We start from the raw sequence: 22,895 nt of genomic DNA on the forward strand, positions 1-22,895 counted from the left end.
CCCGGCATCTAATTAACTCGAAATAAAGAGGCGACACAACGATAACGATAATTGTCACGAGAGCGAGGATCAATATTCCCTGTTGAATTCCGAAAGCGCGTGAAACCAGCCATTTATCTCATTTCCAACGACTTTTACGATGATTGCTCGATGTACGTACACACGTAGGTTCGTGAAAGTATTCGCAACTTCTTCGTTCGATGATACATTGTGTGTGCTGTAGGAAACATTTTGAAATTTTATTATTTCCACGGCGACTCCATAAAGATTATATCGATAAAGATTGAAACTAATGGCCGAGTAGGGTCTCTATCTACTTTCAAACTACGTACAGAAGTTTCTAAAGAAGGAGAAGAAAAAAAAAGGGAAATCGTTTTGCTAAATTTATTTTTCCATTCAATTTAATCGAAGAGATTTGTCGATCAACGAACGATCTCCTTTATCCGACAGAAGGTTCATTTGACGAAAATACACGCGCCTTTCAGTGTTTCGTAAACGTCGCTATAAATTTTCCAAAGCAACTTCGCGGAGGCACTTCTTATCTGGTGAAATGAAAACTTAAAATTGGTCCCGTGATAAAATGAAAAATTTGTCAGCAAGTAGCTTGTCAAAAGTTCCACTGCAAAACTCGAAACTTCTCGATGACTTCTCGATTTTGTATTGCGCTACGTATCGTATAAAGTAAATCGTATTGTCCGTGCAATAGAAGAAAATGATACAAATCTGAGTGGATGGAATAATTTGCCACAAGAATTCTACCTTTTCCATTACTTTTCAAATTCCGTTGTCTATACGTGCGAAAGTAATAGGAAACCATCTTTCCGGCCAGTTCCCGTACGAAATTCTTTTCACCAGATCGCACACATAAACCTTCCAGTCCAAATGTAAATCCCGTGCACCTGACGATACGTTTCGTTTAAACTACTTTCCTTCCATTTGACCGTATCAAACCGCGATATCTTTGACAACAAAATAGCCTCTCAAATAAAACCATTGACGGTAAAGGGGGAGGAAAAAAAGAAAAAGAAGACGGATGGTGTATCGGAAAAGCACAGGGAAAATCGTATTTTTCGTTTCCCACGAAGGCTGGATCTTTCAGCGAAGATCCGATAAGAGGGACGACGTGATCGATAGAACGCGACTATGCACCACTATTTTTGCGTAGCCTATGCGATAGTGTGCATTAGTATGCGGTTATGCGGTCATCCGAGCGTACTGCAGCCACACGGTGCACGGACATTCGTGTATCGATCTCGTTTCGGTGAAAATAGAACGAAACGCAGGCTGACACGCGGCCCTGTCCGCCCCTTTTTCCCCTCCAATCCGTGTTTATCCGATGCCAGTTAACAGTTTTCCACATTTTTCTCCGGTAAAGAAACTCGTAACATTTTTGCGATTTTCTGTAACGCATTCTGACACGCCGACCTGTTCACCTCTTTTTTCTTTCTCTTCCCAATACGCGTCTAGCAACAGCCAATAGTTTTTACTTTTTTGAGTGAAAAAATTCGTCCACAATTTTAATCCATAACACGCTGATCTTGGAAAGTGGAACAGATAAATATCGTTATACTTGATAAAATGGTAATTTTCATATTAATTTGTTGTTCATTTTTATATTTTAACGTTATTCGTTCAGTGTTACGATAACGTGTTAAATGGATGAGAAAGTTGTGCGAGTAAATCACAGCCGACATTTTACAGCCAAATTTGCAGATTTTTGTATAATTTCGTACAAATATTCTTCTTAGAAGTCTTAGGAAATGAAAAATGAACGACATGATCGTGGAAGCTCGTAGTGTTGCTTTGTTACTCGATAAGCTCTCTATCCTCAATGTCCGCCTCTTCTGAATTTTGAGTCACGTTTAAAAAATTTTTGCAAGCTGATAGAAAGAGTTTTGCATGACTGTTGACATAAATCAACGATTCATATAGTAAAATATATTCAGCAGCGCGTTCAGTAAATAATGAAACGTATTATCGCTCTGCGTTCTAACAATTTCGATTCGTAACAGCAACAGCTGCTTCTGATTATTATCGACTCATTATTAATTCATCGTTCGTTTCTGCGCTTTCGTCCAACTCAAATATTGTTGTTAAATATACATTGAACAAAATGTCTGCATACTCCTGAACAATACTACTACCAGTATCGGCACTGTTACTATTACCACCACTAGCGAACACACGTCTGCTTTTGTCCCTGGAAATTGCTCGCGGTGTAATATAATGCCGTGTCATGATTTTCTATATAATACGAAAATATGGAACAGCTCCAAGTTTCCAGATTACACGGTGTCGGAATTGATATGTAATATTTCCGGTATCGATCCACTATGGGGGAGGGGAGAGAGAGAGAGAGACAAACAAATACGACACGACGAGAATGATTCGTATTCTAATTCCGTGACGTGTCATCGCAACGAACAGAAGGGCAGTAACAACCGCTGTCCTTGGCCCTTCATGGAAATTCACACCATCTGAATCACTCGGTAGCGACGATTTAATGGGTCACGTTTTGCGCACGAAATGTCAAGTATCTTGCCGACAGCGATAGCCTAACATATATTACGGTTATTTCGTTAGTTTCCAAGTAGAAGAAAGTAGATCGACCGTCCTGAAACAGGACTTACAAACCCTGTCAAAATGAATCTTTCTTTTATTAATGAGCGTGATAATAAAGTTGTGTTTCTGCAGCAGAAAATGCGAAGCATCGAGATTAGAATAAAGTAGGTTGAACATAAAAATCGGATTTTATGTGCCGACAAGTCTCGGCTGCTGGGAATGAACAAACCCGCGATCTTCGTGGAAGTAACTTTCAGGCGCATCGTTCCGTTAGTCTCGAAAGGGTTAACATAGATTGAATGTAGCAAGGTAGATTAGGTAGATTGCTTAATTTTTCACGAGATCTTCCAACACCGCACGAGCTGCAGTTCTGATAGAGTCTCGTAAGATTTGCAAGAATCGAGTTAAGGATCTTCTTCGATTTTAGCGATTTGTTATAAACGTATAACTTATGTATTATAAATTTGTATGTTATAAATTTCGAATTAAGAGCACGATCGTTGAATTTCAGTGCGGCAATCTCTCAAGGGATGATATCTTTAGTAGCTTTTTCTCGCTACAAAAATCCGTTCTTTCTCTAAATATCTCCAAACGTCTACGACCTTACGCCTACAAACACGTGCACAAAAGGGTTCCTCCGCCACGAACTACCCATCCATAAACCAGTACATTTACCCGATTTCTCGAGCCAGTTACCCTAGATAGCATCCTGTACCGGAAGTCACGCTATCCTCCATCGAAATCGTAAGATTGCAGATGGATAGAGTCCACTCGATCGAACCTTAGGGACACGAGATAATTTTCTTCTCGCAGGACCATCCTGTACACACAGACACACGCAAATACAAACAAACACGCACACACATTCAAAGAAGTGGAAGAGAGACTGACCCACATCGCGACTGAATTTCGTTGAAATTTCTCCTTCGAATAAATTTCCTGCGCCACGACGAGGGTGGCTCGCGCGTGATCTCCAGTAGGCACCGCTTATCGCCGCTTCCTGCACGAGAATCCGGGTCGTTCTACTTTCGAGAACGACGCGATACCCCGTAAAAGCGTTGAAATAGACAGCAACTGCCCTCCTATCTGCAACGCTTCCAGGCATTGAATTTTAACGACCAGTGAATTATCGTGCATCGCGTCTTCTCGGGAACTGATCCGACGATCCAAAATACTTCCGGTCTCGGCGAGATCTTCGCAGAGAAGAAGTCGAGCTTCACCGTGGATTTTAAAGGGTCGTCAGGCAACTTGCAGCAGCTGTTCAGATTATATTGTGAATTCGAGCGTCGTTTAATCGTGTTCGCAGCTTGTTTTGACAAATATGAAGAGACGAAGCGGGAAGACTGTTTATTCGCGAGAGCGAGCAGATTTTGCGAGCTTGTAATTGTTTCAGGTGCGGAGGAACTTCATCTCCACGCAACATCCACTTGATAACAAATTCGGTTCCAAAATCCAGGAACCACAAATGGTGCGGGAAAACGCTTCCTTTGTCGATCGATATATTCGGATCGGCTTTCGCTTGTGAAATACGAAACGAAACGATTGTATTAGGTTGTCCGAAAAGTTTCTTTCGTTTTATAAGGAAATAACAGACGCACAATGTCTTTTTGTTTTATATTCAATTATTGAATTATCCAGGAACATAATAATAGAAATACAACGAAATGGATCATGCCTAATTCAATAAAGTAATATAAAACAGAAATTGTTGTTCATCTATTATCACCTTATGAAACGAAAGAAACTTTTCGGACAACCTAATAATTGCGTTTAACGTAACAACAGGGACTGTATTTAACGCGAATGGAACACGATGCCACCCTGCAGACCCAGCTATGTAGCCATAACCCAAAAACACGTTTAGTTGTCCCAAATGAATCCCTCGAGCCGCGCGAACCAGACGTAAACTGTTTCCAGGCGAACTACTGCGAGTTCCACGAACTTGTACGCGAAACACGAAGCAAGGTTCGCTGACGAACGCCAGCACAGGTTAAGTGGAATCTCTGAAATTGCTTTTGCCCCTGTTCCTCGTGTACACTGTACACTGTGCGCGGTACACGTTGCCACGAAGGAAGCGTTTCAGGGCGATTTTTCCGGCGCAGAGTGCGAATGCGTGTAAACGGTGATCGAGAGGCTCGCGAAAGCTCGCTCGCGGATATATCGAAGTCTGCTGCGAGCCGGAGACGACGGAGATCGGTTTAACGTACGGCTTGTGAACTCTCGCCAAACCTCTAGCCAGTTTCTTCAACCTAACGGAACGCGTTGCAATTTAATATTCCATACTGGTATACTGGTACGTTTCTCAGCGGTGATTTCAGACAGTTTTTCGTTTCTTCCATATCTTCGTATGAATTCTTCTTCGCTTAAAAAGATGAAGACAACTCGTGGCGATAAAAGAAGAAACAATTGAATGATATCGCAGAAGCCAGGGAGTGTATTCGTGAGTTTTCGGTGGATTTTTTTTAAACCTGAGAAACTAAGAAAAATTGCAAGAATTTAAGATCGCAAAAGACGCAGAAGCAGAGAAGAAAGATGCAGGATTAATATTCTGACGATTATTTTATTTACTGAAATTTTGTTCCGTTTCATAGTTAAGATGCTGGCGTTGAAGAGAATCATTTTTCGCATTAACGCGTTTGTTATCACGTGTCATATGTCGTTTGCGACGCGTCAGTCTTAGATAGGAAACGAGAGATATACACACACACACGCACACACAATGTACGTATATGAGAGGAATTGCATTTTAATTTTCGGCAAGATAGCTAAACGAACGCTTATCTCTACGTTCGGCGGAGACGTTTCACTATAGCACACAAGTGACAAAAATATCGCGCGAAATTATTAAAATCCAAACATGACACGTGACGGCTGGACTTTTCCATAAACAACGATAACGAACATGTTATAACGAGACGCCGATAATGTTATAGCAATTCGATATTCTGTCTTTTTTTCTACAATCTTGCCTTTTATTTTTTCTTTTTCTTTCAACGACCGAAGCAGACGTTTCTTCGCATCCGATATTTCATTGCACGATTGCGTCAATCCGTTCTCGATGAGTCTATCCTAAACTTTCTAATTTTTTAGAACGTGACCAGACTAGCCTGATAAATGGAAAACGACCATTTGTTTTGCCCGCACCGAAGAAACACAGAGAAAACGAGGCAGAAACTGTCGTACATCGTATTGCAACAATTGGACAATGATCGATCGTCTCGGCTTAATAAATAACGCGATTTCACCGTCAGGCTAATTTCTCAAATCTCGTGTCTACTTCTTAGTTTCCAAGGTACAGAAACGTACTAAGGTTTCCCTTTCGTCGTTTATCGCGCGAGATCTTACGATATAAAGTCAACGTTAATTGCCTACAGTTTTATGTTAAAGTCCTCTAAAAAATCTCTCATTTTATTAACACGAGAACGAGAGAGACAGAGATGAAAATTCGAGGATTGGTAACATCATTCGCTCATCTTTCGAAACTCACAGAAACTTACAGGCTACGCAGTTTCTTCGCTATGAAAATCTGCGAATGGACGATGGTAACCAACATTTTCACCAGGTGTTCGACGAACAACGGATGAAAGACTTGGTAGAACTGGCGACTTTGGAGGGACCTTAACGTAACCGAAAGACGACAGCTACGATTCGGAACGAAGCGCTGGACGACGACGCGTTTTCGCGAAACAAAGCCGAGAAACTTAATGGTGTTAAGGACTTATTCGACGCTCGTCACCGACAATTATCGTCCACGGCTAAGAATAGAGACCTGGAAACTTTGCGACAACTTCTGCTGAAACAACGACCGGCCACGAGGATAAGCTAGGGAAGCTAGCAGCAGCTTTGACGTCTTTCGGAGATAACAGAGGGGACGAACTTTCGTACGGATTTAGAAATTCCAGTATATTAACAGCGAGAAAAAGAAAGAAAGAAAAAATATTGTAACAGTGGAACAATTATTTCTCCGGTGTCCAACTTGGTTTGTTCGAGGGAATAAAGATCGAGAATATCGTCGATCTAAATTTGAATATCTAAGAAGGTCATATATTTGTTTGCTCGCTAGATTATGTGAATTTTCAGCGTGAGTAATTTCCACGACATTTTCACTTGCTCTAATTATTCAGTTCATGCTCTGATACGCGTAATAGCAGTATCTATAATAGAATAAAAAGTAGACTACGTTACTGGCAGACATTCTGTCCGGATAAGAGTATTTGGATGGAGAAATTGACAAGGATACGCGTGTATTATCGTCGCACGCGTTTCAAGTCGACGCTGTATGACGCAGTTTACGATATAAAGTTCCGCTCGTCGATAATTTATTAACTGACAGACGCGTTAACGATGATGTGTCTGAGAGATGTGAAACGTCCGTTTCTATCGTCGAAGTATATGATTAGATAAATTAAAAAAATAACGAAAGTACAGAACGTCTAAATAAAAAAAAAAGAAGAAAATAAAAGAAAAAGAATATCGCGCGTACTCGTTGAAATTCCTGACCCAGTAAAAGAACGTAATAAGAACCCGCACACAGGGGGGAAGGTCGTGAAAAACACTCTCTCAATCGACGAGAGTTTCATTTCCTCCGCAACGTCGCGCAGCTTCCGCTTGCGTGCACGCGCGCGAGCAAACTTTCATCCGTTACAATGCAAATTGCAGTTCGTCAGCTCCTGCAGATGCGGACGAAAATAGAGAGGCAAGAGGAAGCGTCACTTTCGTAGCTGCAAGAGCAAAAAGGAAGAACAAGTATCATCGGGTTTAATCTTCGCGAGGATCTGAAAAGCATGCGCAAGCGCTTATACACACACACACTTGCACGAATTCAAAGATCCTTTTAATATTTTTAAGTTGATATGAAGCGTAGACGTATGAGTTTCGTATGCATATACGTGTGCGTGTACATGAAACGTTCGTTGTAACAGTCGTTAAGATTCTCGACTCGCTTCCGGTAGTTTATCGAAGAGGATGTCGCGAGTAAAAGTTGGCCAGTTCCTTTTCGCCGATAATAAAAGCGTAAACACACTCCACTAGTTATGAGTATTACTCGATACGAGTAACTTTTTAATTGATCGGCTAGGATTAGATAATGGCAATTACAAATTGAATCTCATTAACAAGACGTAACAGTCTACTTTCATTAATATCAAAAATATACATTATAGTTTAGAAAAATAGATATTCGGAACAATGTTTACAGTTTCGCACTTTAATTATGCTCGTTGAACTAAGCTTTTATAATTAGACAATGGACAAAATATTTTCTCCGTGTTTCCTTCCTTTTTTTCCTATTGCTTCCACTCTACGTGGCACACTGTCTATTAAATTTCTAATCATTTTTGGTTAGATATTATAACGTTCCCCTTGTGTTCTGTTTCACAACTCCCGAACCTCCCTCCTTTTCCTTTTTTATTTTTTCACGCGCAGAAACCTTCACAGGCACCACGCCTCCTAGGGAGTGGAACGTAAGATAATGTCAGATTCTTATCGATTAAAACCCTCACGATAGCCATCTCTAACGCATAGAGGGGCCCTGGACCCTGAAATACATACATCACAAGCCCCCTCTCGTTTACTCGTTCACGAAGGAGGGTGGGTGAACTCGTAAACCCATAAAGCTTAATTATACTTTGCCAGATTTTTTCACAATGAATCACGAATTGTCCATTGGATATCATATTTTTTGTACTGGCCACATCATCACGGAAAACTTTTGACTTTCGAGCCAGGTTTTTCCTACTTTCGTCTGGTCCAAATACTATTTCGTGTTCATCGAACGCGATAGAATTAACAACAGAACAGAAACTGTTCTTATTGTCTTCCTTATTGTATTCCTTCGTCGTGGATTAAGCGTGTCAAACAATTTGCAAACCGAAGAATGACTACGCAAGAGTATTAATAGAACAGTTGATTGCGAGATAGTCAACGATCAGCTTTCGTTAACAGTTTCAGTTCTCAAACATTTATTCGCTGTTCTATCCGTTTTGACGAAACCTGCGAAACTTTAAACATTGTTCCAAATGCCCATTTTTAAAAAATATTCTGTACATTATGGTAATATATGACATTAACCCCTTGTACTCGTATTTTTAATCTCAGGAGCACCTTTGTCGAATCCCACTCGACATTCTTTCAGTGCCATCTTTTTTTTGTGAATTGCATCCTGGAAATTGTTTCAAGATATATCGTACACTTAAAAATTACAAAATACAACAATAGTGTGAATAAAACTGGTATTTAAGTGAATTTCTCTCTTCCTTTGTTTAAATTGTCTCATTTTTTAGTTAAAGTAAATTTCAAATAAAACACTTGAAAGCATTGGGAGCTGCTGGTGACGAAATTGAAATAAAATTCAGGGTGCAAAGGGTTAATGAAACCAAACTGTTACGTTTTGATAATCAGACTCACCTTGTATTTACTATTAGCGAATCCTAATCGTTCAATTAAAAAATTACTCGTATCGTCGCTTTTTAAGTAAAACTAGCCGAGTATGTTTACGGAGTACGTTTGCTCGTCGATATACGAATGAAGCTGGACAACTTTCCATAAGCATATTCCATTGTTTTACATGGCTTCTATACGTAAACGGCTATTACGATTTCCACGACTCTCCTACATTCGTAAACACAGGAACCATAAGCCCGACTTGAGTTTATTCTTTGCACCATAACGTAATTCGTAATACCATTGATACTATATTCGATGATATGCTGATCGGAATTCGAATTCGAATCATTCTATTCATATTCGATAGAAATTTTATTATTCGATAGGAATAATATGCGAATACACATCATGTTCATCGCCAGCGAATCAATTACGTATATAAGAAGAGAATAATTATGTACATAACACAAAAACAGCTAGTTTAGGAAACAATAACTCGATCAAAATTATTCTAAATGACGTTGCTGATAGATGTCGCTAACTGTGACATTTGAGTTGGCAGTCTTCATTATATACGCAGTTTTCAACCGGAAAAGGCGGTGACCATCATTGCCTGTGTATTCATTATATTAAAATTACGTTTTTATAGAAAGATAATATCGTTAAACGAGGTATTAATTAAGTTGTATTGCGCTTGTTACATCTATAATTTAAGATTATTAACAGAAGGGTAAAAAAACAAAGGAGGAAGGTAAAAATGAGTAACGACAACGACTATGTACTTATATTGGACCGTATAAATTTCCCCGAGAAACGTTTTCTAGATCGATCAGGATATACAGTAAGTATAAAACGTTCTCCTTTTCTACTATACAAGTAGCAATAACATACTGTAAAATAATGTTTGCTTTAAAATTTGATGAGTAGACTGCGAATGTTTATATATTTTTGAATAATCGAAGGACACACAAGTGTGCAAAGTATACATAATCTGTACGAATATATTAAATGTTCAATGTGTTTAGTAATTGAAACGAATCTTTCATTTATGTTCTACTTTTTATTTACGTGTTCATGGACCTTCAGTATTTACGAATAAAAATAATGTATTGCGAGTATGAGAAACAAATAATAAGGACGTTCCACGTGTATAAAACATTGTGTCTTTCATATGTTTCCAGTATATGTGCGGTAAAGTCAAGGAAAATGATATAGTATGCCGAAGTACGAAAGCATCGAATCGCCACTGTACGTTTTTTCATAACGAAAATGAAGTATATGTTACAGATTTAAAGGTACATATTAATACACTAGAACAATATATTTTCATAATATAATACTTTCATTTGATGATGTTACATTATCTGTAGAGCGCGCATGGCACATTTGTAAACGGCGTTCGTCTACAGCCCTTTCAGACAATTAAATTACATTTGAACGATGTTATTGGCATTGGATATTCTACTGTTGCAAATCTAATCACAAATAATGATATTTATGCGTATAAATTACGTGCATTTCAAGTAAGACTTAATTATATCATCGGATTGTTTATCACCATGCGATATCTTTTTTTGAAATATTTATCGAGCAAGATTCCTACACTTATTGCGATAATTTTAACAGTTGCTATACCGGGAGGATGATAAGAGCGTCAGTGCGCCTTTGGGAACTAATTCATCGATGAAGAAAGAAACAGCTAATTATAAGACAGTAGGTGACAAAGTATATAAACTTAAACAAAATCACTCCAATTCCGGTTTCGAATCGCAAAGTAAAATCCTCAAGTTCCAAGGTCAAAAATGTGTGTCAGAACAAAATAATTTTTCAAAGATGTTAAACACTATACAAGGTATTATCGCATTTTTATTCGCGGGTTATTTAAGCCGCAAGAAAAGGAAGAAATGATGGAATTTTGGTTTTATTTCAGGAAAGGATAAAGAAAAAAGCAAAACACATGATAAATTAAACGCAGAGAGACGTATAGATATGAACACGCCTACATGCAGTACAAATTGCTCAGATAAATCTGCAAGATTTCCAAAATCTAAAGAAGACTGTCGAAAAGAATCTCTGAAAAAATCTGAAAAACTTTCGAAACCGCGATTAAGCGGCGAAAAAAAGACAGAACGACAAGGGAAGTTGAAATCAGGGAAACATTTACACGCAAAGGAGCAAAAGAATCAAGTGCCTCGCAAATGTGCCGATTCTCTTCCTCTTAACGCAATGTTATTAAATATTCTTTCTACGGAAGTGTTGGAAACATTGCGAAATGACATAATGATGAAATTGAAGAAAATAGAGGAACAAAAAGCAGCATCTTTGGCAAATAATCGCGAAGAGAGACGTATTTTTCCTAAAACGAAAGTGAATATAACGACAAAGTCTGGAAACGATATCCATCTCGGGCAGACGATCGCTGGATCCGGAAAGAAAATTGCAACGGAGGTGCCTACAGCTTCGTCTAGTCGATTTGCAGCAGCGGATAATACTTGCTCAAATGCAAAAGCGACTGACCCAATAAAAAGTGAAAACGTTTCTAAAGAAATGGCAACGAATTTATATCATTCATTGCATGATATATTATTAGATCTGAAGCGTTTGTATGATTTATAACTTGATATGGTTTGAGAAAAGAATCACTTACAAAATTCAAAAATGAACTTATTACGAAATTCTACTCAAAACTATTACAAAACTATCGGACATAAGATAAAATCAAATAAACGAATGATCCAGTAAATGAAACAATAATTTATCCAATAATAAAAATCATCGTGATAAATGTAAATTACAAAAGCAAGGAAGAAAAAAGAAAAAAAAAACGAAACGTAAGGTTGAAAATTTGAAGAGTATAAAAGTTACGTAAACGTGCGTGGTTTCGAAAGGCGTGCAAATTTACCCACGTTTTCCATTTTCAACGAGATATCCTCGTTACGACGGTGACGGAAGAGACTACAAGTGACATAATACCTAACTCTTTAGAATTACACCGATACAAAGGGACAAAGTGATACAAACATGCTTCTTCCGGCAATTGTCCCCTACTACGATCATTATACCGTACTACGTGACTGGATTTACGATCGATCTTCCAGTCCGTGCTACGAATCGATAGGAAACGATACACGATAACGCGATCTTCCTTTTCTACTTCGACAACTTCGACAAACTACCTGGCAAATAAATCATCTACTTTTACTAATTTACTACGAACGTAAATTTCAAGTCAATGGGAGAAAAGAATATTCATCGAATAAGAAAAAATCGCAAATTATATGCACGGTAGAAATGTAATTAATAAATAATAAAATTGATTTATCAAATAGTTGCGAATTCTTGCGTATTCTTAAGGATAATTCGTATTTCATGAAAAATGTCAATTAGTACGAGTTTCGAATAAAACGATATATTTCTCAACGACTACGAGCATGAAAACGCATATATTCTGACCCAGATTTCCACGAGTTTTCCACGCAACGAGGGTTTCTCGAGGATACAATGACTCAGGACAAGTTCGAATTCCCAGAAAATTGCCAGATCCTGGGTCGTGGGACAGCAGAGCCTACTACCTCGAGTTTCCATTTTCACTCTACCGTGAAATTAATTCGATCCAGCCATTTTCCTGCCGCCTTCCTTATACAGAGGACATACACGAGGGAAAGAGGCACACTTTGTTGGTTGATGAATTTCGATGAGTAACCAAACGTGTTTCAATAGCCATTGATTAGTTTTTTCTCTCTATAGCGATTATTCAATACGAATATTATTTCCATCGTTATTTCGATCCTTTTTATGCGAATAACTGTTTCATTGCGAAAAACAGTCGGATCGTACGCCTTGTATATATAAAACGTATTAAACAACACTTAACAAACGTATGAAATTTGATGTTTTCAAACTTGAAATATTTTTGTTCGACGTGTAAATTAATTCGGTGCTCGCATAAATAAAACGTGAATTTTCTTTACAGAGGCGCGCGGTTTCATCGACACGCCGTCAATAACATTAGGAAATTTCAAGTGGAAATCTTATTTAACGAGCGAGGTCATCCTCTAGATAATTACTAGGACGACATTGAATAATTAATAATTATAATGTTTCTCAAACTTCTAGAAATTGTCTTCCTCGAACCTCCACGATTCTCATATGTTTGCTTATTTTCTACAAATGTTGGAGCACGCGTACGCACGTTTAAATCGTACGGCAATTAGTAGAGAGAGTGAAGCGTGAAGTATGCGAAAAACGCATGATTATTGTGTAATTAGATATACGGGTGATTACCTCGACCAGAGTTGTCGGCAAGGGTTATGATTTAACATTTAGTATAACCGCGAAACGGACACGTGTCAAGTGACTGGCCTGTGGCCAAAGTTCAGGAAATCTGAGTCAAAAGAGACGGGAAAGCTGTGCGTAAATCACATTAGACAGATGCTATTTTCAAACGTAATTCGTGATTGATCACACTTTAATGAATTGTTTCTAAAATCCAGTGTTATGAAATTAAACGAATTTTCTATCATAAAACAAACCACAATAAGAAATTTTGATCTGCCTTGTTACAGAAGATCCATTTAATTTCTTTGTATATTTCACAATAACGTGATTTTTTTGACGTGATTAACGGTAACATATACACGTTATCGTACTAAAATGAAATAAATCGAAATATTGGAAATAGATGCAGCGACAAAATTGACGACTATCTCGTTCTGTCCTTGATAAATTTCTGGCTAAATCAAAGATCTCTAAAACCAAACAACACAGATTAACATTATTTTATTTTATAAAGAATAATATTTAATAAAGAAAGAATAAAAATTAATTTAACCAAGAAAAGGAAGGAAAAATAAAAATTAATTTAACCAAATTGAGAGAAGAAAAACTGCAACGTCTGTCGTATCCCTTCGGAACGACAAATGAAATCAAAAAATTCTCACTGTCATACCGCCGTGCCTTGCATTAAGGCGTCAAGCTGATACGCGGCTATCGGTCGCAGAGTGTTTGATTAACGCGTTCAAAAGCATCAATCCACGATAAAAACGAGCCAGCGAGGGTAAAGAACCCGATGATTTTTTCGTTCACCGAACCGTACCACCAGTAATTACCCTCTAACTACGGTGAACATCGTGAAAGTGGAGCTCGTCAGCCCGCCCATTCGTCTCTCTCTCTCTTTCCTTTTCCTTCGATAATTAACGTTCACGAGTGTCGTCTGTGTTTTAAGGCCTTCTCGTTAATTTATCACGCTTTCCTTGCGGAAAGGCCCACCGTTATTCCTCGAATCTGCCGACTATTTTCGCGTAAATTTACCGATCGAGATGATCGTAAGAGTGGAGCATCGTAGTCTGTTCAAGGGAAGAGAAAATTTCGAGTAAAAAATATCAGAATTGGGGAGAAAAAGAAAAGTTGAAACGTACGTGTGCCACGGGACGTGAAGACGGAGAAATATCTAAGAAACGTTTGAAAAATATTTCAAAAGCTAGAAAACCGATTTAGGGAAGCTTAAGGAGAATTAAATTGAAATGATTTTAACGGCAGAATGTTAAGCTTTTCTCGCGTTAATTCTACGCTTTTGGAAAATTTTCAAATTACGCCCGAGAAACAAGGAACTGTAATAATACACAGTATCTTAAAAAAAAAAAAAAAAGAAGGAAAGAGTGAATTAAAAAATTTATCGCGAAATTTAAAAACTTCCGATATTAAAAGTTATTAGAATGGTTATTGAGAAAGTTACGAGCTATTTGCTGCATGGCTATAGAAACACGTCCACAATAGCTGCCATTATGACAAAGCAGTTTTAATAACTGGAAGCGCAGGAAAAATTGCTAGAGACTTGCGTGAATCGTTAGTTTAACTCAATGAAACAGCATACGTTAATCGTTTACCTGAAACGGGAAAGAAACGGCTAATGGTTCGTTCGTCTAAAATACAAAATTCTGATCTCTATCGATCATGTTATTATTTAAACTACCATTTTCATCTATTTCAAATAAACAACGATGCAAACCATCGTTCATAAATGTTAAGTAATTATTATTCGTATCTATCACGACATCATTCGGACAATATATTAATAATGTAGCTATTTGAATTATCATTATTAACAGTTATTCCAAATGATTAATGTCAACGTGTTTAGTATAGATATTTCTATTACGAGTAGTAAATAACAATTACGTGTTTTATTATAATATACGTAATATATTATTGTTATTTATTATACATTTATTATAATACATTATGAATTATGTAATTTAGAAAAACAATTATGTGATTATTTAAATCGCTATTACTAGATCGCAAATGTTTATGTATTCATGGGTAATTTGAATACGCAGATATGCAAGAACTGTACGTAATATGGAAAAATATGCAAAATATCCAAATAAAATACGTGTATTGCGATGTTTGAAAAATTAAAAAAATAGATGTACTTTCATGTTCCATTTCTCTAACCGCGTTCGTGAAGGTGTTAAAAAAAAAGAAAGAAAAGAAGAGGTATGAATTAAAGAAACTCGATCGATCGTTGATTTTATCATTCTGTTCGTTTTTTAATAGACCCATTCTATTCGATGCAAATCGACAAAAAGTCAAGGTCCTGTCCGACGCAATTTTCCGATATTTATCACGGTAATTTGCGATAAACATCGCTGACGCGAGCATCGAGCATTGTGCTCGAGTCAATTTCCTACGGCGGAAGCGATAATTTCGTTTCGAATTATCGACACAAAGGGGTGACACGATTAAATACGAGACAACGAGCTGCTGTGGAAGGAGCAGGGTGTGCGTATGCGAGAGAAATGCAATTTAAGACAATGAGAGAATCAAGGTGGGGGAAATAGTTAAAGAATGACAAAGAAATATTCGGCAAAGAGAAACTAACAAATATTTCGACAAGTATGCGACTGTATAATAATTGTTACTTCCAAACGAGATCTTTTGAAATACTTTGAAATATTCTCAAAATGAGTACAAAATAATCCAAAAATGATTGAACGATATCTTTATGCATCGATCGGAAAATAAATTAAAAAATTTAATTGCTCATATAATTCGACGACGTTTGCTTTTGAATAAAGCGGGAACTTTAATAAATTTGAAGACCTCGAAACATTTTCATAGAAGGTCTCGTGACCTCGTTTCCTTATTTTTCGAACTGGAAAGGATGCAATGCACAATCCACTAGGAAGTCATTCTGAACAGTCCCAAGAGTGTTCGAAATTCACCAAAAGAATCTGTATTCGTTGAACCGAGACGTATCTTTCTGTCTGCGCGCTCGACGAATTTCTTGTAACGTTGAAGACACGCCACGACTCGCTCATCTTGTTCGTTTTGTGTCAAATTTTTATCTCGATGACGCAATATGAAATACAGACTGCCAGTTTTCAGGAAAATTCATATTTTCGAGAATATAATTAAAAAAATTGCCCGCGGTGGAAAATCGTTTGAATTACCATGTATTAGAGAAAGCGCTATACTTTGGATACTTTATACATCTTCTCGTATCATGAACACTTAGCATCATGCAAATTTCGCATCATCAAATTTCCTGTAGCTGCATCAAAATTCGCAGTCCGCGTCGCACAGTACCAAACTGAAACATTTTGAAACTTCACCCTTCCGTGAAACCACAAATGGCGACCAAATAAAATTCTAATATCCTCTTACGATATATTAGCTTGTCCCAGAAGTTTCTTTCGTTTTATAAGGATTTTGTAATAGGTGCACAATATTTTCTGTTTGATATTATTTTATTGAACTCTGTATGATCCGTTTTGTTCTATTAGAACATCATACATAGTTCAATAAAATAATATAAAACAAAAAATACTGTGAATCTATTACAAAATCCTTATAAAACGAAAGAAACATTTGGGACAACCTGATACAATTTGTAGTAAACTTCCTCTCTGTAACACTTTTCAAAAAAGCTGTTCTTGCCTCTGGTTTGTAAAACGTGCCCCCTCCCTCTCTCTCTCTCTCGTTATGTGTACCGACACTCAGCTCCTCTGCTACCTCTGAATCTGTTATGGCTTTTTCTTCAGCTTCAGTCTTGGTCCAAGTACTATCACAAAAAATCTTTGCCGTATAACGAGGGCACGCGCCCGTCCGTTGCTGCAAATACACAAACGGAAGTTGCGAGAAGGATTCTACGTGAATTTTCTAATCCCATACCTCGATTAAGCCAACTTTTTTTGCCAACCGGTCGTATTAATTACCAGAGACGATGTTTGAAAAAGCGACATTAACAAATTAACGGGGAAGCTAGCCAAATGCCACGTGTTCGGAATACTTGAAAAAGAAACAAACCGCAACCGGTCGTATCCTCTGGCCTTTATGTATCTCTGAAACTACGGCGGCTGCCACGAAAACTATGCTGGACATTTGTACGTATAATTAATCCCGCGTTTCTATCTCTGGCAGCTGTAAATGCTTTTGCTTCGTAGCAGAAACTGTCCCACTGGTTCAATGGAAGCGTCCCTCGCAAACGCAATAGCAGCGCAGAAACTCTCGTGTCTCGTAGATCTTTGTCTCTTGGATACGTTGATTTTACCAAAAACGACCTGTTGAGAGTATTTTAGGAAATCGTTCTCCCGTTCACGGATTATTCTAACCGCTTTAACGCTACAACAGCCACGAAGTTATTCGAACGAATAATTTATCATTTTTTTTTCTAGACGTTCCGTAGATTCGCGTACAACGACGATTTTTGTTCGAAATTTATCTCGTGAGATGCTGTCATTGTGCCATCGAGGACCATAAGAATTAGGAGAATCAATTAGTTTCCTTGGGATTTTTCTCCTTATCAAAATCGCACTCGTTCAAAGAAAATCGAGTGAGTTACTCGAAAGCAGCATATTTTCCTCCGTTTTCTACGACTTTCGTCCACCTTTCTCTCTCGACTGTGAACTTTATAGGTTCCGTTTCAATGCTTTCAAAATTCGATTGTTCGCGCATCTGTCACTTGTCATACGCCAGACGTCAAACACAAACATAGCCACGTTACGTCACGTAATTCGAGTCTGTAATTTGCAATCACATCATATGCTTTAGGTATAATTGAAATACACAATTGTTGAAGAACAAGATAAAATTATCGACGAATAAAATGATCGAATTACCGATAAAAGATCAAACATTCGCCGGGAATGAAAGCTTGGAAATAATTCACAAAGCTTCGTAGCTTTATACCTATACACATCGTACAGATGTCGTGTAAATAACCCAACAAACATCAGCCGGAATTTGCAAATAAAAAACGAGAAAAAGAAACAGAGAAGAAAGGAGAAGCTAGACAAAACACCGCGTCTAACTTGTCGGTCATCTCGTTTTTCGGAAGTAACGTTTACAAGGGACCAACAAAGCCAGCGTGTTTCTAATTAAAGATTCTTAAAAGAAGATCGCTTTAGGTACTCGTACAAGCGGAAAAACAACAAGAACGTTTCCGTAACGAGGCCTGTGTGCTTTCGACTATTAAATAACCATTAATCCCGGTATAAAAGTTTGCAACGGTGCGATAGGCAGAGCTTAACCTTTCCAACGGGGTGTCACGAACCTTCGTTAAACTTTTATCCATCTTTTTCCTCTCTCCCTTTCTCTATTTTTTAGTCATTTACCTTTTGTGAGAGGATATCGATCGGAGAATGAAAACGAGCGCTGGTATTAAAAAGGTTTGGAAGATGCTTTCGAGGAAGTGTGGATGCTCGAGAGATCGTGAGAGGCCGATCGCACGAGTTTAGGTTCCGTTTCTTTGCAAGTCTTTTTCATTGGCGCTAGATTGAAACGGGATAACGTTGAATAAATGGAGAAGAAAGTTCTTGACGAAAGGTTTGAATTATTAGTCGATTCGATTCTGTATCAGAGGCGGAGAAAATTCTACTGGGTTAATAAAAGATCGATAAAAAGGCGGGGAGTAACGTTGGGACGTATGGAAATTACTTTTATTAAATAAGTGAATTTTTTTTCTTTTTTTTTTTTTTTTTTTTTTTTATTTGTTTGTTGAGGAACTATATACACGCGTCTACGATTTTGTAGAGAAAAAAAAGGAAATTTCATCGATTTAATATCGAATGTTGCATATTAAATATCGTGCGACAGTGTATCGGAAATTTAATAGGTCATGGTGAGTTAATATCGCATATTTCGTTCTATTTCGCATCGTTTATCCCTTTTGTACCTGCTTCCTCCGGAGGAATAAAATGGAAAATGAAAAAGGCTATAAATTTTAGTTACGTGTGTTATATCTCTCTGCATTTACGTGTATTTATGTAACTTTTTAATTTGCGAAGATCGTACGAATCATAGAAATATAGAAACGTCGGGATGAAATTCATTGGAAATATTGAAATAACAACAAAGGGATATCATATCTATAAAGTTCGAATTATTATTACATTTCTATTACGATGGAGTCTCGGCTATCCAAACCTCGTTTAATCAAAAAAATTTAATAAAATTCCGTATTATCCGTGCAGCTTCCAACTCTGTTATTATTTTGTCTCTTTCGAAATTTTAACGCAAGAACTACGAAAGTGTAAATAGTCAGGTATTGCGAAAACGATCGATCGAACTTTCACCTGATTAGGTAATTAATGAAACTTAAATACACGCACGACATTAAATTATCAAAATGTTCTTTCTTTTTTCTATCATTTTATTATACAATTTATAAAGACTACCGTATTATCCGAGTTTTTCATTATTCGATTATTCGATTATCGAGATTCTGTTTTATATACAGTGACGAGCAAAATCGTAAACACACTCCACTTGTATAATAAAAGAGAAGAACATACCATATGTTCTGCTTCATCTAGTAGAATTGTTTTGGGAATATTAATACGTTCCATTCTTAAATTCTTCTGTTTTTCGTGCTTCCTGCTGATAACCTTAGAGTGTATATAAATGTGCTAAGGTTAATAAAACTTAATTAATACCTCGTTTTGCAACACTAAGTTTCTGCTTTCTCAGTTTTCTATTGATAACCTTAGAGTGTGTATAAATGTGCTAAGGTTAATAAAACTTAGTGTTGCAAAACGAGGTATTAATTATGTTTTATTAACCTTATAGCACATTTATACCCTAAGCTTATCAGCAGAAAGCACGAAAAATAAAAGGATTTAAGAATGGAACGTATTAATATTCCCAAAACAATTCTACTAGATGAAGTATATGTTCTTCTCTTTTATTATACAAATGGAGTGTGTTTACGCTTTTCCTCAGACAAACTCGTATTTTTAACACAACGAACACACATGTATCATTGATAATTATCACCTTTTTCGGTTGAAAATCACGTTAATTCCATGTGTGCGGATGTGCGAGCTTAAACATCCCAATCCGTGACACACGCAGGAGCTCCGATTTAAAATAATTTAAATTATTATGATTTTCTTTAATTGGCTCTTATGGTACTATTTACATCATTCTCTTATATACATAATTTATTCGATGGATATGTCCATGATATGTACCCACATATTAATCCCAATATACATAATATTTTACAAAAGTATGGATTTCGAACAAAGTTTATAATCTCGCACTTTAATTATGCTCGCTTGCAAGCTTTCAAAATTAATATTAAGAGGGGCCCTGGACCCGAGAATGCATACATCACAAGCCCCCTCTCGTTTACTCGTTCATGGAGGAGGGTGGGAGAACTCGTGAACCCATAAAGCTTATACTTTGCCAGTTTCTTTTCACGATGGACCACAAATTGTCCATCGAATATCATATTTTTTGTACTGACCACTTCATCATGGAAAACTTTTGACTTTAGAGTCAGGTTTATCCTACTTTTGTAGTATGCTTAGGGCCCCGTCTTGTCGAAATAATATTTCGCGTTCAGCGAGTGCGATAGAATTAACAACAGAACAGAAACTGTTCTTATTGTCTTCCTTCGTCGTCTTCGATTAAGCGTGTCAAACAATTTGCAAACCGAAGAATGACTACGCAAGAGTGTTGAACAGTCGACTGTGAGATAGACAACGATCAGTTTTCGTTAAAAGTTTCAATTCTCAAACATTTATTCGCTGTTCTATTCGTTTTGACGAAACATGCGAAATTATAAACATTGTTCCAAATTCCTATTTTTGAAAAATATTCCGTATATCGTCGATATTAACGGCACTAGACTGTTACATTTTATTAATCAGACTCACCTAATTCTATTATTAAAAAACTATTATATAAAACTAGCGTAGTACGTTTATGCTTTTGCTCGTCACTGTATTTCGCTCTGTCATTGCCTGCCACAAACAGACAAAATTCATCGGAGATTCAGAGATTTCAAAATGCATTACGATATTTCCACGCGTTGCAATTATTCTCGAGATCGAAGATCTCGATGCTGCGACGATTTAAACTTTCTTTCCGCGGTTCTCAAACGAACACCATCGTATCTAATGGGTTGACTTCGCGAGGAAGAGAAGGGCCACGATCGGAGGAATATTGCGAGATATAATCGATTTCTGGTCGACCAGTCGTGCAGCCTGCGCGTCTGATTGCGAATTGACGATAATGGAAATGATAATCGATGTTCGACGCGGATGTTCGCCCCGCCATTCGGCGCAAACGGCAAAGGCGAAACGAATCGTCGAATGGGCGCAAATAAATCTGGTAAATTTGCTCGACGACCGTTTTTCTTTTTTTTTTCTTCGCTTTTTTTCTAGGTAACGAGCTCGGTTGTGGAATTGATTTGCCAACTGTTACCCTCGATCTTCGTTAAACGATTACATGAACCGTACAGGGGGAAATCCTGTAGAACGTAGAGTTAAAACTGTTAAAATGGTCACCACTTCTAAGAGAACTCTACATCTGGTCTTTTTAGTTCCCTCGAGCACTGAAGCGATCGACAACGTATAGACAAAAGACTGGGACGAAGGCAGACCATAAACGGTACACAGGCGACGATGGCTTCAGGGCTTTCAGTCAACACTGCTAGCGTGCGGATCTGGATCAGCTCAAATTATATTCCGACTTGTATTTACGCTTCTGTATTAAAATATATTTTCTACTTTACAATTTATCCACGCGTTCCTTTGTTCACACATCAAATAACTTCAACAAAAACGTTTAGGAAAATACCAAGACGCGTAAACACGATTTTACCGCGAACGAACCAATGCTCGATTTGGTCGCTGCATACTCGATAAATCTGATCATTGGCGGCAAAAGGCCAACGACCTCGCTATATTAATAACCCTTTTCATCTTCGCGTTTGAGCTATACAAGAAGTATATTATGAATGTTCACACTCAAATTGCTGTCAAGCGTTCGATCCTCCGTTCTATCCTATCTGTAACGCTTTTAAACGAATTATTCGAGCGCGAGATGTCCCTCTGGAACACACGAGAGCGGCGCTCGGGCCAGCGGACAATCGACGAGACCCAGTTTTCGCGGGCAATTACGTCTACGGAATTCGAGTTTGTGAATTCTCGCGGCGTAAACCAATCAGAAGGCTAGAGCGCACGATTCTCATAGAAACGAAGCGATTTGGATGCGTTGCGACTCGATGAAACGTGTATCCACGGAGAATAATCAGACAATCGAGTCTGATCGGTTAATTTTAGTTGCAGGACTTCTTTTCGTAGATCGTCTTTTTGTTGAGTAAGAATTTCACAATATCGAAGAGTGGAAATTTTAGACGATTGTTTATGGAGAACCGTCGAGTTCCAAGTGCACTCTCGTTATCTTATTTCATCCCTTGACTACGTCAGGTGTTAATTCGTTTCTTTTAAAAGCTTATTTGTTAGCGGTTTGTTCATAGTCCAGGCACGCGACTCAGACGCGTATTATAAAAAAGAAAAGTAAAATTTTGAAGCTAGTTTCACATCTGTCCTTTGATTAATCAATGACTGACCAAATAAAATTCGGTATAAAGTTAGAGAAGCTGACCCCCATAGAATGCATCGCTCCTTTGTTACTCTTTCTTCTTCCGATTACGG

At 37.7% G+C, this 22,895-nt stretch overlaps 2 protein-coding genes across 8 annotated transcripts in view; one reads left to right on the plus strand and one right to left on the minus strand.

Moving 5' to 3' along the window:
- The window catches only part of LOC139986319 (kinesin-like protein KIF13A), a 157,990-nt gene that overhangs the window by 63,801 nt on the left and 71,294 nt on the right, over nt 1-22,895 (minus strand). The gene's annotated exons all lie outside the window — the stretch shown is intronic.
- LOC139986334 (uncharacterized) lies at nt 9,523-13,465 on the plus strand. Its single transcript, XM_072001575.1, has 5 exons — nt 9,523-9,787; nt 10,128-10,241; nt 10,317-10,469; nt 10,573-10,798; nt 10,877-13,465. Exons 1-5 carry the CDS (start codon nt 9,704-9,706, stop codon nt 11,560-11,562), a joined length of 1,263 nt encoding a protein of 420 aa, XP_071857676.1. The 5' UTR covers nt 9,523-9,703; the 3' UTR covers nt 11,563-13,465.

Source organism: Bombus fervidus, chromosome 4 (genome assembly GCF_041682495.2).
Source record: "Bombus fervidus isolate BK054 chromosome 4, iyBomFerv1, whole genome shotgun sequence".
In the NCBI taxonomy this organism is placed as follows: Eukaryota; Metazoa; Arthropoda; class Insecta; order Hymenoptera; family Apidae; genus Bombus; species Bombus fervidus.

Excerpts from the sequence above, each read along its gene's own strand:
- LOC139986334 (XM_072001575.1), top strand. The coding sequence starts at position 9,704 with ATGAGTAACGACAACGACTATGTACTTATATTGGACCGTATAAATTTC. Across the intron at positions 10,470-10,572 it reads ATAAATTACGTGCATTTCAA|TTGCTATACCGGGAGGATGA; the intron begins GTAAGACTTAAT and ends TAATTTTAACAG. Across the intron at positions 10,799-10,876 it reads GATGTTAAACACTATACAAG|GAAAGGATAAAGAAAAAAGC; the intron begins GTATTATCGCAT and ends GTTTTATTTCAG.